Consider the following 20,620-nt stretch of genomic DNA (forward strand, 5'->3'; position numbering starts at 1 on the left):
GTGATTTGATTTCAAGATTACCTATCAGACATAAATAAGAATAACTTCTTCATTTATTAAATTAATACATAATTGTACAGTTTAAAACTTATTCTAGAGCAGCAGTCGCCAACCTTTTGGACCTCAGACCACCAGTTGGTGAGCGCTGTTCTAGAGCCTTTAAAACACATAGAATTTACAGAATTTGCATCATTAAGTCACTGTAGGATATTTTCCAGGGCAGAGAAATAACAGTAAATGAACTCGGTGATAAAATGATTCTTAACAAAACAGTATTTACCTAGAGTCAACACCAGACATGCAGGTATTACCACTGCTCTTCTAAAACTTTTTATAACTAAGATGGAAAGTTGTAGCTAACTCTGGAAAGAAAAATACCCAATTTATCAAAGCTTTTAGCAAGTTGTCAAAGCTAGTAGTAGATGTTTTGAGCAATTCTATGTGAATGCATTTAGTCAAAATCTATTAGGATTCCCAGAATTTTTTATCTAAAAACACGTGAAATTAACCCATGTGATGAGAATAGTCACTTTCAAATTTGCCTATTTTATAAATACAGATGTTCATATGTTGGACATTATCTTTGAAACAAATTTTTTGTTGCTACAGGAAATATACTGAAGAAAGCAGTTACAGATAAATAGTTGTTGCTGCAGTGTCTTCTTTTCCTGTGGAACCAGAAAGAAGGGCAGGGCCCTGGAGTGCATATGGCTGGTTGTATAATGAATTTATGGGCCTGCGTTCCTATAAAACGTTATTTTAAAAGATAGGCAACAGGTGAGAACTGGCCGGCTTGCCTACCACCGGATATAAGAGTCAAATACTTCTACAAGAATTTTTGTGAAAATGACAGGTCTTTATTAGTTTCCCCCCACTTTCAACTTAAAATGATTACTTTTAAGCATAAGCTCTTGACTTCTTGCTGTGATCTGTAAGGATTTCTCTTGTTCCTCCTCCATGTCATATCTGTACCTTTCCATTCTTCTAATATATGTAGACTAGAAGCACTGGAGCGGGGGGGTGGGGGTGGGGGGTTGCACATGAGGGGTCCCCCTCAGCCCAGCCTGCACCCTCTCGCAGTCAGGGACCCTTCAGGAAATGTCTAAGCCGGCTGTCAGACATTGCTCTTGCAGTCCAGGACCCCTCACTCCTTACCTTCAACCACTGCCACTGCGCTCTCCAGCTATGAGCCAGCTGAGTGGCACCCGCACTGTGGGAGTGCACTGACAACTAGGGACAGCTCCTGCATTGAGCATCTGCCCCCTCCCTGGTGGTCAGTGCGTGTTATAGAGACCAGTAGTTCTGCAGTTTGGTCAATTTGCATGTTAGCCTTTTATTATATTGTAGGTGTACCAATTAATAATGCGGACTTTTTTTTTTTAATAGATGGAATTACACATATGTTGATATATATGCTATTTTGTTGTATTGACAACAAGCTTCAAAACTTCATATGTCAAATTTGCTGAAGGTGTTAACATCATAGATATATTTACACTTAAAAATGTTGAATTTTGTGCCCAAAAAAGAGCATTTGCAGGAAGTTTTAATTCATTATTTTGAGGAAAAGTGTGGCTGAATACTTCGGTAAGCTTATGGTGAACATGCTTCATCTCAAGATACTTGTGAATGCTGGTTTAAATGCTTTAAAAGTGATGATTTCTTTTGAAAGATAAAAGAATGTCCAGGTCAACCGAAAAAGTTTGAAGACCAAAAATTACAAGCATTATTGGAAGAAGATGCATGTCAAACTTAAAAACAACTTGCAGAAAGATTAAACCTTGCTCAGCAAACGATTTCTGATCGTTTACAAGCAATGAGTCCTAGGAAAGAACCCTTCTTTGCTGCTTCCAACCTCTAGTGTTCCTAGGCCTTCCTTGGCTTGTGGCAATTCATTTTAAAAAATATATATATATTTCATTGATTTTTTTACAGAGAGGAAGAGAGAGGGATAGAGAGCTAGAAACATCGATGAGAGAGAATCATCAATCAGCTGCCTCTTGCACACCCCCTGCTGGGGATGTGCCCTCAACCAAGGTACATTCTCTTGACTGGAATCGAACCTGGGACCCTTCAGTCGTCAGGCCAACGCTCTATCCACTGAGCCAAACCGGTTTCTTCGGCTTGTGGCAATTTAACTCAATCTCTGCCTCAGCCTTCTTTCTTCATTTTCTGTCTCCTGTGCCTCTGCAACCAAATGTCCTTAAGAGATACCAGTCATATTAGATTTAAGGCCCACCCTAATCCATTGTGATCTCTTAAATCTGCAAGGATCCTTGCTCTTTCAGATTATCACTTGTTCTGAAAGTAGAAAATTGGGTCTATGAATGAGACCCTCAAAACAAGAACAGTTCTATTGGGACAGTATCCACAAATTTCCTGAAAGATAGGGAAACATGTAGTTAGCAATGGACATTATTTTGAATAAAACACTTTTGATGTTTCTCTTGGAATTGCCGTGTTTTCTTTCATTATAAAATCCACTATTATTAACTGCTACACCTAGTAGGATTATATATAAATTTAAGTTAAATGAGAGTATTTTGTGATTATGTTATTTTAACTATGTCATGTAGTGAGTGATTACTTTTCCCTTTCCATAATATTTCTTTTCCTGTAGTTTATCATTGTTATGTTTGTTTTGTTAGTTTTCTATCTTCTCTCTAGCATAGGATCAAACCCCTCAATAGTTACTGAAATCTCCTCTAAAAATATTTAATATACCATGTATTCTAATTCTAAATCTGTCACCATAGTGGGCATTTCTTTTCCTGGATCTCTTCTTTCTTACGTCCCATGCCTTCCTCATTTGCTGTATCCTTCATATCAGGGGTGAGGCATTGGCTACTTCTTGGGAGAATGATTCAAGGGATGTGAACTTTTTTAAACCTTGAATGTCTCAACATACTTTTATTCTTACCTAGTTTGAAAATCATTTTCCTGCAAAAATTTAGAAGCATTGCTTTATTGTCTTTCGACCTCTGATCCTGATTCCTAAATTTGTGTATGTGAGTGTGTGTGATATAATTATTATTCATATGTGTGTGATTTGCTTTGTTTGTTTGCTTTTTCTTCAGAAAGCTTGTAAAGTCAATATTCTGATGTGACTGTTTTCATATATTGTGTTGAGCCTTTCAACCTGAAAAATTATGTCTTTCATTGGGGGTTCTGCGCTACAGCCTTTAATATGCTTTCTGTAAAGTTCAAGCAAGCATGTTTGACCCATAAACTTCAGCAGCCTAGCTTGTCACTGAGTGACTCAGGATACTAGCAATAGGCTTTCTTCCCAGATTCTCTCATATCTCTTTAAGGTAGATAAAATGGGTAAGAAGCCCAGTGTTGCATCAGGAAACCTACAAATGTATTAAAGAAGCAGAAAACTGATTTAATATTGTGTGTAGTGAATGATCTCCCAATGGTCTACATTTTTTAAAGGTTGAACAGAGATGGGTAAGAGTCACAGTCAAAGTATATTAGTTTCTCTAAGGCTGCTATAACGAAATGCCACAAAATAGATGGTTTAAAACAGCAGAAATTTATTCCCTCGTGATTCATGAAGCTAAAATATTCTTTCATGATTCATGAAGCTAAAATATGAAGTCAAAATATTTATTCATTGATTACACAATAATTATAATTGTCCAAGGACAGTAGTATTTTTATCAGTGTGAATTTTATTGTTTCAATTTGCAGCCTGAATCTACTGCAACTGAAAGAGCAATTGCCAGATTAGCAATGCACCCTCTTCTGAAGAAAAAAATAGATATACTGAAAGGTATGAATTAAAGCCATGTACTTATTAATGCACTTATGCATATTATTTTAAATAAATGGCTGTTGATTTATTTGTGTTTTTGGTTCTTTTGCCTTTCAAGGACCTTTTCTGTTACAAATATCTCTTTCAAATATTTCCATATGTATGGGTAGAGGCTTGAAAATATGGAAGGTATCTGATACCTGAAGAATTATCTATCAAGTAGGTGGTTGGATATATGAGTCTATAGCCCAAGTTAATTCATATTCTTTTCTAAAGTCTAACATTTGAATGTATGTAATATATATTCATGATTATATTGAATACTATTGATTTTCTAATTATTGATGTAATTCATATTATTATTTTTGATGTGTCTACTATTTAGCCATATGATTTCCCTTTAGTATGTGTATTCTAAAATGTATTGAAAGAATTAATATCCACTGAGCCAAACCGGTTCCCTTTAGTATGTGTATTCTAAAATGTATTGAAATAATTAAATTCTTTTTCACAGATTAGAAGATATTTTTATGTCTGAAAACCAATTCATAATGCTCTTCAATTATATCTATACATTACTCCTATAGAAATTAAAGTTATCATTTTGTTTTATTTATTTGCATTCAGTAAAATTTTTACTGTTCTTCAACACTCCAAGGCAAAAAATGATGGGTTTTTCTCATTTTATGTTTTAAATGGATACTCCTGAGCTTTCTTATTCAAAGTTTGGTTTCTAAAAAGTCAGTAGCTTTCTTTGTAAATTCAGACCTGTTTGTTATATGTACACTCATTCATCTATTAACGACAGGAATAACATTCTGAGAAATGTATCATTATGCAATTTCATAATTATGCAAACACTGTTCAGAATACTTACACAATTAGATGGTATGGCTTCCTACACACCTAGACTCCATTATAATCTTATGTAACCACTGTCATATATGCCATCCATTGTTGATGGAAATGTCATTATGAGGTGCTTGATTGCATTTCATATAATGTATAAATTAGCCCAAGAGTTCCTAAATAATATAAGGAATATTGTACTGAACATTGAGATTTTTGTTGTTTGTTTCAATGTTGAAACAAGTTGTGTTATTTTTCTTGCAGCTGCCGTCAAAGACTTCAAAGATGCAAGACAAAATGATGCTGAAGTTAAGTCATCAACAAAAGCTTCAGAAGAAAATCATTCCAAGGACACTTCATGTTCAAATGATGATGCCATTAAGTTGCAGCATGAAGGTGTTATTATCAGTGAGCAAAAAGACAAGGAAGCCAAAATATTAGCAAAGAAACCAATTAATAGCTCAAAAGAAAAAATAGCCAATATGGAACATGGACTCAAAACAGTGGATAGTCCAAATTCTCCATCACAGCCTTCTGACAAGGATCCTGTAGTTCCCTCTGGACCACAGAAGACGCCTACTGACCCCAAAATGAAAGCATTAAGTCAAAAGCAAGAAAAGAAAGCCTTTGATAGTTCACTTGGTGATAACAGTGATGGAGAAGAATCACATGAAGAAGAGAAGGAGTATTTTGATGATAGCACAGAAGAAAGGTTTTACAAACAATCTTCCATGTCTGAGGATAGTGATAGTGGAGATGACTTCTTCATTGGGAAAGTCAGACGGACACGAAAGAAGGAAAGTAGTTGTCCTTCAGTTTTAGAACAAAAATCTCCCAAAAAAGTGTTCCCTGAAGAAGATATACTTGAAACCCGTGAGAGTATAAGAAATGATAAAAACAAGCCAAGTACAGAAGCAAGGAAGTTTGAATCAGTGTTTTTCCATTCTTTATCTGGATCTAAAAGCTCTAGAAGGTAATTATATTTTGGTATTCTGAAATAACTATTAGTTTTAGCACATTCTAATATTAAATATTTACACATTAAATATTTACACATTCTAATAGTGAAAGAAGAGACTAGTTTATACAAAATACATCCATAATTCTAGTTTATACAACATACTACATCTTGTGGCTTGGATTTCTCCCACTTTATATTAGGATAATATATACAAAAACACAAATGTCAATGACACATTTATCCAGCTTCAAAAAAAATTGAGATGTTATAGCCAAATAATTTTTCTAACTAATTTAAGTTTATCCCTTCAATTACCAAAGTTTTGAAACTTTGAGTTACCTCTTGATGAATAACTTTTGAAAATGTCTCACATAGTTCACTCTTTAAACAAAACTTAATGAATAAAAATGTGATAGGTTTTTGTTGTTGTTTTGTTTTTATTAACCTATGGCCATTCTTGTAAGCACCCATCATTTTATTATATATTTCTATTGCAGTACAGCTGCTTGCCTTAACAGCAGAGTTTCTCCAGAATGCTTTTTTTTTTTTTTTTTTTTAATGTTTGGTGATGCTGCTGTCTCTATCTCTGCTATCACTTTTGCACAGCTGTTCTGTTTTAAATCAATAAGTTTATTTTCATTTGTAATTTTAGTCAGGTAGGGGTATCTTTACACATGGTAAGCTATTCAGTATTAGCTGCTTTCTTCAGTGAACTGTTTTTCTATATATTTAGAGCAGTGTTTCCCAAACTTTTGACATATGTGTACCCCTTCTATAATTTTCGTAACGCTGAGTACCCCTCGTACTCATGAGAACGTAGAATTAGGCGCAGCTAAGCACAGTGCAGTGCATATCCCCACCAAACTCCGGTGCAACACGTACCCCCACCAAACTCTTCCTGTACCCCTGGGGGTATGCGTACCACGCTTTGGGAAACACTGATTTAGAGGTCAGGGATCATTTTAATACAATAGAAAACTGTGATGTTGATAGAAGTTTAAGAGTATGGAAGCCCTAGCTGGTTTGGCTCAATGGATAGAGTGTCAGCCTGGGAACTAAAGGGTCCCAGGTTTGATTCTGGTCAAAGGGCACTTGCCCAGGTTGTGGGCTTGACCCCACCCACACTCCCCAAGTAGGGGGTATGCAGGAGGTAGCCAATCATTGGTTCTCTCTCATCACTGATGTTTCTACCTACCTTTCTTCCTTTCTGAAATCAATAATATATATATATATATATATATATATATATATATATATATATACACATATATATATATATATGTTTTTTATTGATTTATTACTCTTTTATTAGATATATCTAATAAAAAAGTAATATGCAAATTGACCATCATTCCAAGACACAAGATGGCTGCCCCCATGTGGCCTGCAGGGGAGAGCAGTGTGGGGATTTAGGAGAGACCAGGCCAACAAGGGAGGGCAATAGGAGAGGACCCAGGTCTGCAGGGGAGGGCAGTTGTGGGTGATTAGGCTAGCAGGGAAGGTTGTTAGGGGTAACTGGGCCAGCAGGGGAGGGCAGTTGGGGGTGGGGGGGAGTGTCAGGCCTGAAGGGGAGGACAGGGGGCCATACTGGCAGGGGAGGGCAGTTAGGGGCAATCAGGCTGGCAGGGGATTTGGTTAGGGGTGATCAGGCTGGTAGGCAGAAGTGTTTAGGAGCAATCAGGCAGAGGCAGGTGAGCAGTTGGGAACCAGCAGTCCTGGATTGTGAGAGGGATGTCCAACTGGCCGGGATTAGGCCTAAATGGGCACTTGGACATCCCTCAACAGATCCTAGATTGTAGAGGGTGCAGGCTGGGCTGAAGGACAAGCCCCCCCCTCACCACCACCCCCCCCCCCCCGTGCATGAATTTTGTGCACCAGGCCTCTAGTATATATATAATGAATATAGAAAAGACACACAATCATCTTTGGGGCCTTGAAAATTATTAACACATCTCCTAAACCTGCCTCAAAAGTCAACATTTTTTTTCTCACTTGAAAATAACATATCACTATCCTTTTTCTTTCCTACTAAATGTAAGTCTTAATTTTTGTTATATGTGACTCATTCCCCCTGTGAAAAGATTTTTTGAATTCTTTGTCTAGATAGACCTCAAAAATAGACACAAGGTAACCATAGGATATTAAGTTAGAAGGTTTTTTTTCTTTTTAAATTTTATTTTTCATTTACAGTTTACATTCAACATTATTCATTTCAGGTGTGCCGCATAGTGGTTAGACAATCATATGCTTTACAGAGTGTTGCTCCCAATATTTCTAGTACCCACTCGACACCATGCGTAGTATTCCCTCTGCTGTACTTTATATATCTGTGACTGCTTTATAAATTACCAATCTATACTTTTTAATCCCTTCATTTTTTTCATTCAGTCCCCAAACCTATCCCCTCTGGCAATCATCAGTCTGTTCTCTGTATCTGTGTTAGTTCTTTTATTTTGTTCTTTAGATTTACATGTAAGTGAAATCAATTTATTTCTCTCTGTTAAGTCAGAAGATTTACTTATCTTTTAAAAATCCTAATGATGTTTTCTTCTTTTAGAAATTACAGAGAACAGGCTCCAAAAAGCAGCACCCCAGGTATGTTATTAATGACTGGTTGACCTTCATATGCAATAAAGCAATGCTTTGTCAAAGTGGAAGGATGAAAAATTCTCATTACTCAATAGCCTGAATAAATTATGTACCCACAGAAATGGAAATAGAGTATCTTATAATTACCATCTTATAATTAATTAGAGGCCCATTGCACGAAGAGATTCGTGCAATAGGCCTTCCTTCCCTTGGCTTCCAGCACCGTTTCTTCCAGCACCCGGGACCCAGGCCTTTGCTCCGGCCAGAGTCTGCCTTCTTAGTTTTTGCTGCAGACTCTGGCTGAGTCTGCCATCTTGGTCTTCGCTGCAGACTCCAGAGTCTGCAGTCTTGTCTTTGCTGCTGCAGAGCGCTGCTCCTGTAGATCCCTTCAAACCCCACCCTCTACCCCCACCCCCTACCCCCATCCTCCCTCTCATAGCAGGCGACCTGCCTTGCCTGGCCACTCTGTGCCTGGAGCACCTGGGCGGCTGCCATTTTTGGCCTTCTAATTTACATACTCACTCTGATTGACTGTGGGCATAGTTGTACGGTCAGTTTACATGTTTATCTATTATTAGGTAAGATTTAAGTTGTTTTATTTCCCTATGTCCTGCCATTGGGAAAGATATATATATATACAAAATTTATTAGGAAATATTGGATGTATTTAACTTATCTTGAACTAAATTAATGTATTCTTTAAGTAAATTATTATATGAGCTATATCTTAGTCAACACTGTGCTGTTAAACATTCAGTAACAAGTATGTTACTTTCTGGGTTGAGATAAAATCAAAGTTTTTGTTGTGATTTTCTTTTTTAATCCTCACCTGAGGACATGCTTAGAAATAAAAGGGGAAGGAAGGAGAGAGAGAGAGAGAGAAACTTTGATCTATTGCCTTCTGTATATGTCCCAACTGGGGACCCAACCCCCAAACCGGGTATGGGCTCTGAACAGAAATCAAACCAGCCAACTTTTAGTGTACAGCACGACACTCAACCAGCTGAGCCACTCTGGCCAGCTCAAAGTGTTTTTAAATTAATTTATAACAAATCAAGTTTAATATATTTGGGTCGGCTAACTTCTGTGTATATTCCAAACTATCACTGATTTAAAAACAATAAAAATTTGTTCCTCACTCACATCACAGTCAAGCATGAATCAGCAGAGAGGCTATGTTTCACATAGTCATTCATTGATAAAGTTTCATTTGGATTCTTCCTTGTGCAGTTTCCAGATATTCTTCATTTTGCCAACAGAAGGGAATAAAGTACATGGAAAATTTTGCAGAAGGTTATTATGGGCCAGGCCTGAAGTGGCAGAAATCAGTTCTGTTCTCATTTCATTAGCCAAAATTCAATTACATGACCCCATATCTAGCCACAAGGGAGTTAAAAAATGCAGACTGACTGTGGCTAGGAGAAAAAAAATAAAGTGGAATTTCTTGAACAGATAAATCACATAATCACCATCCTTGTTATCACCAGATGCCCATTTTTTTTCCCCTCCCACACATAGAGCACATTGACCTCCTTCCCAACAAAGCCAACCCAAAGGCCCATCCAACTCAAAGCCCAGGATTATTGAGTGATGATGGTGGTGCTTTCCACAGAGCTCACGGATGTGACTGCTCCGAGTTCATTGACTTGTACATTAAAAAAACAAACTGGCCTTGACCACTGTGGCTCAATTGGTTGAACATCATCCAGTGTACCAAGGATTTACTAGTTCGATTCCCAGTCAAAGCAAATGCCCAGGTTTCAGGCTCTGTCCCCAGTAGGGGGTATGCAAAAGGCAGCTGATTGATGTTGCACCCACATTAATGTTTCTTTTTCTCTTCCTCTCCCTTCCTATCAAATATCAATAAAAATATTTTTAATAAAACATAAAAATTTGAAATTGATAGATGGTAAGAAAATAGATATCTGAGACTGCAAAGGGAGCATTTGTGTGCTAAAGATAGGTAAAACGGTTGGCAGTGAAAACTTGGAAAGTGGGCTTCATGTTTTTGGGAGTTTGGGTGGTAAGTGGTTGGAAACTGTAAAAGACTAGTCTACTGATGGCTCTTTGGCAATATACTACAAAAAAAATAAAGGAGAGAGATAGAAGCTTCCATTGGCTATAACTCAAGTTACATGGTCTTATTTACCTGTTGTGTGATGGGAAATACATTATGGTTGTGCACCAAAAAGGAAAAGAAGATCAAATTTGGCAAACACAAGGCCATCTATCTCATTTACCTTATTTTCACAAACATAGGATAACTAAACTAAAGTCACACCCATGTTTTCCCTGAGGAGACCTATGTAAAAGAGATTTTTTTGTTTATTTTTGCTTAACTTTTTAATTTATAATATTTACTCACACATGCAAATTTACTTTGCATAATTATAAAAATATATATTACAATAGTTTAAAAATACTGTCTCATTCAAATATCAGTTATCATGAAACAGTTTCACTTAACATTTAAACTTCATTCTTCATCCATAGAGCTACTCTGAGTATTATGAATTTCTGGAGCACATGGTGATTTGTATGAAATATGAATCTGTGTACACATTTTAGAAACTGTATGCACTTATTTATAAAACACTAGAGACCTAGTGCATGGATTTGTGCACTGGTGGGGTCCCTTGGCCTGGCCTCTGAGGATCAGGCCGAAACCGGCTCTTTGACATCCCCTGATTGGTCTTGGATTGCAAGAGGGCACAGGCCAGGCCATGGGACCCCACCAGTGCACAATTGGGGCTGGGGAGTGACCGCAGTAGAGCTCTAGGGCATGTCCGGCCCGTCTCGCCTACTCCCGATCAGCAAGACCCCAGCTGCAAGCTAAACTACCAGAGTTTCTGCCCCCTGGTGGTCAGTGTGCATCATAGTTAATGGTCGAATGGTCACTTATGCTTTTATATATGTAGATTATGCCATTGCTTTTTAAGGAGATCTTTAGAAGGCTTTTGATAATGATGTCTAAATTGAAGTGGTGAAATTATGTGTCCTATATTAAACTTAATATAGGATGCTTAATACATCTATATTAAACTTTTTGCCTCCCTGTTTCTTTTTTTTTTTTGTCTCCTTTCTCCCCTCCCCCGTTTATTTCTGATTCTATAAACATGCATTAATTCAGATATTTTCAAGCAAGTATCTCTCTCTCTCAAACAGTAGTTTGTTCCAAGTAATGTAATTGAAGTGCCTCATAATATAAGATGCCATAAGGACTAGAATATAAGTTGGCAACCTCATATCTTTTAGTAGCTTTATGATTAAAACAAAACTTTGCCTTGTATTAAAGTAGATTTAGTAATTTACCTTGTGGTAATAAGCCTTTTAAAAATAAATCTACCAACATTGTCAGATTCAGTATCTTAGTAAAGACGTGTGCATTCTGGCTACATCTGCTTCACACACAAATTTCATAAGCAAATGATATTTCCTAAAATATCACAGCACATATTAAGAGGCAAGCAATACACTACACATCCACTTGCAAGGATTAGGAAGCATGTGTCCCAACATTGACACTGATGTTCTGTATATTTCAACTTTAGACTGTTCCCTATTGGACTTGGGTTTAGAATGAGGTATTCCATTTCAGTAAAATTAAATTTCTTCTTCATTACTGATTTGAGAAGATAAAATACATTTCTTTTTCATGTTGTTTGGGTATATACTTAATTTTCATTATTTTTGATTCCTCCTCCCAGATTTTCAGCAAGACGATTCTCAACTCAAAAATCAGTTTATTAAGAATGTACCAAGAAGACCACAAAATACTAAACAGCAGACACAGCTGCCTCTTCATCCTTCATGGGAAGCAAGCAGGCGGCGAAAAGAGCAGCAATCTAAAATTGCTGTGTTTCAGGGGAAAAAAATTACGTTTGATGATTGATTAATTAGTACCTCTTTTTGTGAACTTTTCCATCTAAAAAATTGTTTTCCTTCATTTTGTTTTTTTTTGCCAGCTTATTATTTAAACTCGTATTTGGATAAGTTTGTTTGGAGGAGGTATAGAAATAAGTTTGTTGTTGTCTTTATTTCTCTTTTTTAAGTATGTTCAAGTTTTGTTTATATAAATCTTCCACAAATCAACTACATAAGTTGATTTAAAAAATATGAAATATTTTTTATTCCCTTTATAAAATAATTTTGAGATTATTACTCAGATTTCCTCATTTGTGCTTATCATGAAATATATTTCACTGGAGTAGGTCTGTGTTTCTTTGCCTTGAGAATAAAAGTTGAGATATATTTAAAATAATAATTGAAAATTATGAGGAAATTGTAGCTATTTAAAGTAGATAACCTCTATTAAAAGTTATTCTTGTTAATAAAACTAAGATTAAGGTAGTAATGTTTGGCCTGGATGGGTAACTCAATTGGTTAGAGCATCTTTCCAGTACAACCAACGTTATGGTTTCAGTCCCTGGTCATAAAATAATCAACCAATGAATACATGAATAGATGGAACAACAAACTGATGTTTTTCTCTCTCTCTAATAGCAATAAAAAAAAGTAATATTTATTTGGGGTATAAAGGTAATTATACAAGAAATATTAATATTTATTATAGTTTTATTTAGTAATGATCTTGTACTTTTTGACTGTTTTAGTTTCCCAGGACAATTGTAGATTTCTGAACATTTCAATTATTTAGGTAACATATTGTTTAAATGTAGCAACACAACCAAAAATTACTTTTCTATGTCACTGCATATAAATCTTTCTGTTAAATTCAAAATGTATGACACCTAATTACGTGGCCATGTGCTCTTAAGAGAAAAATAAGATTTTAAAAATTCCTTCAAGCCCAACTGGCATTGTTCAGTGGTTGAGCGTCAACCTATGAACCAGGAGGACATGATTCAATTCGTGGACAAGGCACATCCTGTGTTTCAGTAAAATGCAGGCACATCCAGTAGGGGGCGTGCAGGAAGCAGCCAACCAATGATTCTCATCATTGATGTTTCTGTCTCTCCCCTCTCCCTTCCTCTCTGAAATCAATAAAAATATATGTGTGTGTCTGTAATATATATGTATAAATATTAAAATCTCTTCAAAAGTTAATGGCAGGGAAAGCCTTCTGGTTATCAGGAATTCTCAAGCTCTGGAGAGTCATTTCTACATTTTCCATGAGCTTAAAAATTTAGATAACTTGAGCAATGGAATTCAAGATACTGTGTGGAAAGAAAATTATTTCATGTTGAATGCAAAATTTGTTTTTTCAAATTTTATTTTGATATAATTTTAGTTATGTTAGATTGAAATTAATTTCAATTATGAAAATTTATTACAGAAAAAAAGTGAAAGAAAAATGTCTCTATGCCTATCCAGATTTAGCCAAGCTACGAAGTTGAGAGCACTGTTTTCCAGACTGCCAAGTCTGCTTAAGACTTTACCCCAATTGCAAGGAGTTAGGGACCAACTACAAAGTTAGAGAGAAAAGCCCACACAAGACCACTCTTAACTTCTGACACCAGTTGCAGGTTAGGAGATGGTGTGTGGGAGGGCAATGGGTGGAAGGTTCCCCATACACCGAGGGTCCATAATTCGCTAGAAAAATTTCCAGAGCTCACTGAAACCTATTACATTAACAGAGTTTATTCATCACAACTTATAAACAGCCATAGAAAGAGTTGTGTAGAGCAATATCTATGAGGGTTCTAAATGCAAAGCTTCTCTTGTCCTCCGGACATATCATTCAGGCATCAAATGCAGATTGCTAGTCTGAGGAGCTTTCTCAAGGTTTTGTATCCAGAATTTTTACTGTGCCTTCAATATTTAGGGATGATTGATTGATTGCCCACATGATTGTTCCAGAGGGACTGATACTACATGACCCAAGCCTCTGGTAAATCACATGGTTTGTCTTTTTCAGTGTAGCCAGCTTCTACCCTAAATAAAGACAGTCCAATCAGGTCTGGCATGATTGCCTTCACCTTCTTGAATTATTGTCTTTGGCAAGGCTGAGTTCTTTACCACACCCTGTCCTGCACCCAAATTCCATAAACATTTACTGCATTAACATTTTACTGCATTTTCTTTACATGCAGCTTTCATCTTTCTCTTTTTCCTCCTCTTCTATTTATCCCCCTCTCTTTCTGTTTTCCATTCTTTCTCCCCCTCCAACTGTTTTCTTGTTCTCATCCTTTTCTCTTGCCATTTCATTTTTCTTTTTTCCTTCTCTCACCTCCTCCCTTTATATTCTCTTTATAAACAAGGTCATTCTCTATTCTCTTGTATTACCACAATCCAGTTACCAAATGCTCAGATTTTTCCAATTGTCCCCATGTCTTTTTACATCTGAAAAGCCAACATCATACCTTACATTCAGTTGATAATAGTTTCTGAGTCTATTTTAGTATTTTATGACATTGACATTTTTTAGAAGTATTGAGCATTGTCCCTTTATTTGGGTTTGTCTGATGTCTCCATTATTAAATTCAAGTTAGGCACTTTGGGCAGGAACATCACAGGAGGGATGTTTTATTTATCCCAGTGCATATTAAGAGGCAGGTGATGTTGATGTGACTAGTACTGGTGATGTTAATTTTCTTGTTTCAGGTAATGTCTATGAGATTTCCCCACTGGAAAGTTAGTATTTTCCACTTTGAAATGAATAATTATTTTTAGGGAGATACTTTCAGATTATAGACTATTCTAAAACTTTCACTGACTAGTTATACCATTCAGCCATAATTCTTACTGAAATGATTACTGCTAGAGTAATTGTAAATGGTAATTTAAAAAAAAAGTTTCTTATTTCTACAATTACTAGCTGGTTTTTTATATTAAGGGAGAACTTCAGGTATTAAATTTATTTCATTGTGATTTCATGGATACCTCTTTCTATTTTTATTGGGTATTTTTTAATTTGTTGTGTCTAATATTGGCTTATAAGGTTTACAATATACATATTGATCACAGTCTAACCTACAGTACACATTTTTTAAAATTGATTTCAGAGAAAGAAGGGAAAGGGAGAGAGAGAAACATAAATGATGAGAGAGAATCATTGATTGGGGATCAAGCCTAAAAGCCAGGCATGTACCCTGACCAGGAATTGAACCATGATTTCCTGGTTTATAGGTTGACATTCAACCAATGAGCCACACTGGCAGGACAGTACATTTTAATTTTTTTCCTCCCAGCCTTTGTTCTGTTATTTACATACTACATTTTGCTTCTATGTTTAACCCTATAATTGTTATTGTTTTTGCTGATAATAGGCCAGGAATGCTGCTAAACATTCTATAGTATATACAACAAAGAATTATCCAGGTCAAAATGTCAACAATGCTAAGGTTGGGAAACCTTAGTGTAGGGCTCATTTGGCCCCAATACTGAATCACTATCTTATGCTTTGTAAGGAAATCTTTCTGTTGTGTCTGGTGAAAACACAAACTATTCCTGAGACTATAAGTTATTGGTATTGTTCCACTACTTTCTAGAGATTTTCCCCTCTCGCCTTGGTAGATTCTTTATACGCATTGCACAGATCAGTCTTATATGATCGACTTAAAGGAACCCTTCCTTTTGTACATCTAGGAACCTTTCTGTGCGTCTTCCTCTTCTGTATTTTTTCTCCCACAATCTAGTCACATTAGCTTATCTAAACTCTGAACTAGCAGGTAGTGAGCTGAAGCACTCAACTCATTTGGTTTTTTCCTTTAGGGTGTTAATATTCTGTACAGCTTTTTATCCATTATCCCAAAACTTTTGTTTTATAAATTTCATTAAGTTTTCTAGTTGCTTAATGTAGAAGGGCAAATCTGGTTTCAGTTATGTAATGGTCAGAAATAGAAGTCCCTTATTTATTTTGATACTCAAATTGTCCTTAATTTGACCACTGGGAGTCTTTCACAATATATTTACTTGTTTTCTCAACTCGAAAATACACAGAAATTAGTTTCAGAATTGCTAATGATGTGATGCCTCTGTAAAAGTAGTCCATTAACCAAAGTTCAGTATATGTTTAGAATGCTTTTTTCTTTTGCCCGAGGGCATATGGTCCCAAAACTATGTTTGAAAGTTATCTGGGATGATGTCAGCAAAAATGGTGGAATAAGGGCATCCAGAAGTTTTTCTCGATGTCAAAAGCAATGAGAAAACTGTCCTTATTGTCAGAAGCAACTTTTTAGAGCTATGGAATTAACCAAAGGCTTACAGCAATCCAGGGAATATTTTTCAGGAAAAACAGCTGAATGTTCATAAGAACAGTGATCTTTGTGCCATTTTAACTTACTCTATTCTTGTCCCCACTTCTCATATGCCTGGTAATCTTGCAAACCAGCAGCTGACAGCCACTGGGGGTCAGCTTCATAGATAGGTTATCAGAATTATTATTTGACTACTTTGGTAGTTCACTGGAAGGCCCCTCTTGCAAATCTGTCTGTGTCAAAGAGCTTGCCCAGTGCATAAAGCCATTTCCTGAGATAACTTAGAAAACAAAGAGAGGCAGTTGTTCAACATAGCTGCTTGAGGCGGTGAATAACTTGGGGCAAACAAAAATTTCATCAAAAAGCTTAAAAAGAAAAAAAAATTTATCAAAAAGCTTAAAAAGAAATATGAAGAATTGAATATCCTTGGGAAATCAAATTTCTTAGAATTAAGGAAGTCGCAGGTGTAACTGCATGTTCAGGAAGAAGCTGAAGATTCCCTAAACTCGATCTCTGGCTGGCTACACAATATACATTTTTCACTGCTAGAGAAAGGACTTACATGTCACAAGGACACAGGAGATAGCTTGCACAAACAAGAAATGAAGGCTAAGGTGGAATTGTCAACTTTCTGACTAAGTGTTGAAGGTGTGTCCCAGCACACAGAGCCCGGTCAACAAAATCAGGAAAGTATTGATTTCAAGAATGTGGAAATTTCTGTCCAGTTATACTACTAAGCTAATGAAGTAGAGGAGTCAGTGGCATACATAACAAAGAATACAGACTTCACAAAAATAGTTTTAAAGTCACTAAACAACAAAAACCAGTAACAAAATATGGGGAAAGGACTAATTTCTGGAGTTGCAATATTGTATTTAAATGTTCAGTTTCCAAGAAAACATAGGATATGCAGAAGCAAAGTCTGGCTCATATACAGAGGGAAAAAAGCAATCAATAGAAACTGTTCTTGAGGAGACCCAGACTTTATATTTATTCAACAATAACATTAAATAAGCTACTTTATGTCTGTGAACCAAAGGAAACCATGTCTAAAGAGCTGAAAAAGTCTGAGAACAATATCTCACCAAATAATAGAAATGATAATGAAGAGACAAAAAGAAACAGCAGCTGAAAAATACAGTAAGTGAAACAAAAAAAAAATTAACAGAAGGGCTCAACAGAAGATTTGTGCAGGCAAAAGAATGATAAGGTGAACCTACATATAGGTCTATTAAGATGATCCAGTCTGAGGAAAAAAACAAAACAACTAAAATGAACAGGTTCACAAAAACTTGTGGAATATCATCAAGTGTGCCAACATAGGCATAATGAGAGTCATATGATGCCACATTTCCACTCAGCTGTATATCTTAAGAGAATTGTTCAAGGATCAACTGTACATAAATGGGGTTATTCAGCCATAAAAAGGATAGAAGTATTGATACATATAATGGCAATGGATGAACTTTGAAAACATGTTCAAACAAAAACTTAAACATGAATATTCATGGTAACACTATTAATAATAGCTAAAAGGAAACAATTCAAATGTCCAACATATGATTGAATAAACAAAAGTCAATATAGTTGCTTCTTGCACAGCATGGGTTCAAATTGCATGGATCCGCTTATATGCAGATCTTTTTAATGAATACCTGCATTTTTTCATTTGTAGTTGGAAGTCTGGATGTGGAGAGCCGACTGCATTGATCTATGTATGCCATTTTATATAGGGGACCTGTGAATTTTGGTATCCATGGAGAAGCAGGGGTTCTGAAACTAATCTGTGGATACTGAGAAACAACCAAGTTTTTGGGGAGTCAAAACCTATTCACAAAAAATTGTGCGGGCTGGGTGATGGAGGCCTTGTGAGTGACTGCTAATGGGTATGGCAGTTTTTTGGGGGGTTTTTTGGATTGATGAACATGTGCTGGATTTGGATGGTGATGTTGGCTCAGTTTTCTCAGTAAACAAAACCCCACTGAATTGTGCACTTTAAAATGTGAATATTATGGTATGTGAATTGTATCTCAATTTAAAAAATAATAAAGTTATCTGGGTCTGTGCTTTCTCCCTCCTTTTTTCTATGTAGTACTTCATTTAAAATCAATTTTGGTCATATGTTTCTGAAGGTGTATAATTTTAAGTATTTGTCCTCCTTTCTTGCTAATTTGATTTATTTTTTTCTTTATGTATATAAAACATTAACGTTTCCCATAAGTCAAAGCCACACAAAGTGCTGTACTCAAGAGAATTGGCCACTCTCTACTTTCCACCTCATCCCCATACATTCCCTTTAGATAATCAATCTCATTAGTCCCTGGTGTATCCTTGCTGTGTACACTTGCACAAATGAACACATGTATGTGTATTTTGTTATTCCCTCTTTTTTTATACAAAACTGAGCATTCCCTACATGCTTTTATAAACTTTGCTTTTTCCATTAAAAATATATTCTGGAAATCATTGCAAATCTGTTCATTAAAATCTTCATTTGAAACAAAAACAAAAAGACTTTAGTACTTCATTTGGGTAATCTTATCAATTTATTCAATGTGTGGGTATATAGATTATTTTTCATAGTTTACATTTACAATGTTGCAAAGAAAATAGGAAAAACATGCATTTTTAAAAAATATACATTTTATTGGTTTTTTACAGAGGAAAGGAGAGAGACAAAGTTAGAAACATCAATGAGAGAGAGAGACATCGACTAGCTACCTCCTGCACAACCCCCTCTAGGGATGTGCCCGCAACCAAGATACATGCCCTTGACCGGGATCAAACCTGGGACCCCTGAGTTCGCAGGCCAACGCTCTATCCACTGAGCCAAATCAGTTTCGGCAACATGCATTTTCATATTGTGGGTATGTCCCTAGAGTTAAGAATGTTATGTCAGAAGGTAAATGCATTTTTTAAATTGCCAAATTTTTCTCCATGAAGGTTGTACCAATTTGTATTTCTATGAGAAGTGTATGAGAGAGGCTTGTTTCCTCACACCCTCCAACAGAGTTTGGTGGTTTTACATTTTTATTTTCAATAAGTGAAATACAGTTTTACTATGTACTTTTCTTACTATGGGTACAATTGAATACTTTTTACGTTTTATTGACTCAATTTTTGTGAATTTATTGTCTTGCCCTTTTTTTAATTGGTGAGGAGTTGTTTTGTTTTGGGTTTTTGTTAATCCTCACCCAAGGATATTTTTAAAAATATATATATTTTATTGAATTTTTACAGAGAGGAAGAGAGAGGGATAGAGAGTTAGAAACATCAATGAGAGAGAAGCATCAATCAGCTGCCTCTTGCACACCCCCTACGGGGGATGTGCCTGCAACCAAGGTACATGCTCTTGACCAGAATCGAACCCTGGACCTTTCAGTCCGCAGGCCAACGCTCTGTCCACTGAGCCAAACCGGTTTGGGCATCCAAGGATATTTTCTCCATTGCTTTTCAGGGAGTGGAAGGGACATATGAGGGAAGGGAGAAAGAGAAACACTGATGTGAGAGAGATACATCCATTGATTGCCTACCACACATACTCTGACCAGGGGCAGGGAATGAACCCATAACCCAGGCACATGACCTTGACTGGAATCAAACCCACTACTCTTAGGTGTGCGAGCTAATGCTCTAACAACTGAGCTGCACTCACCAGGGCAAGTGAGTTATTTTTTATTTTTGTCCTCGCCTCCCCCACCCCCACCCCCGATTTTTAAGATTTATTTTTATATTAAAATAAATACCAGCCCTGACCTGACCAGTTTGGCTCAGTGGATAGTGTCAGCCTGCAAACTCAAAGGCCCTGGGTTCAATTCCAGTCAAGGGCATGTACCTTGGTTGCGAGCACATACCCAGTAGGGGGTGTGCAGGAGGCAGCTGATCGATGTTTCTCATCAATGTTTCTAACTCTATCCCTCTCCCTCTATGTAAAAAATAAAATAAAAATACCAGCCCTTTATCTGTTATATGTATTACAAATATTTTTTCCAAATTTGTTAGTTGTCTTGGATTTCCTTTTTATCATGCTTGTCTGCCACTTACTAATATGTGGTCAGATATATCAGTTTCTCTTTTCATTTTCTTCTATTTCATTTTTGCATATGGATTTGGAAATCTTTACTATTGTTTGCCTTTTACTTTGTCTGATATCAGTGCTGCTGCCCCTGCTTTCTCAGTGTTGCCATTTCCCTGGAATACCTTTGACTGTCCTTTTATTTGTAGCCTTTCTGTTTTATGCACGTCTCTTGAATAGAGCATACTATATAGTTTCATCTTTATGAAAGTTGAAAATCTTCCCTTTTG

General features: G+C 36.3%; 1 protein-coding gene across 2 annotated transcripts in view; it reads left to right on the forward strand.

The window, feature by feature from the left end:
* The window catches only part of SRFBP1 (serum response factor binding protein 1), a 65,807-nt gene extending 47,421 nt beyond the window's left edge, over positions 1-18,386 (forward strand). For both annotated transcript variants that reach the window (XM_036409062.2, XM_045571874.1), the window contains 4 exons: positions 3,694-3,775; positions 4,871-5,579; positions 8,125-8,162; positions 11,864-18,386. In XM_036409062.2, coding sequence (XP_036264955.1) covers positions 3,694-3,775; positions 4,871-5,579; positions 8,125-8,162; positions 11,864-12,048 — 1,014 coding nt within the window. In that variant the 3' untranslated portion in view covers positions 12,049-18,386. The remainder of the gene's footprint in view (positions 1-3,693; positions 3,776-4,870; positions 5,580-8,124; positions 8,163-11,863) is intronic.
* The last annotated feature ends 2,234 nt before the right edge of the window (positions 18,387-20,620 follow it).

Source organism: Pipistrellus kuhlii, unplaced genomic scaffold (assembly GCF_014108245.1).
Source record: "Pipistrellus kuhlii isolate mPipKuh1 unplaced genomic scaffold, mPipKuh1.p scaffold_m20_p_4, whole genome shotgun sequence".
Taxonomy (NCBI): Eukaryota; Metazoa; Chordata; class Mammalia; order Chiroptera; family Vespertilionidae; genus Pipistrellus; species Pipistrellus kuhlii.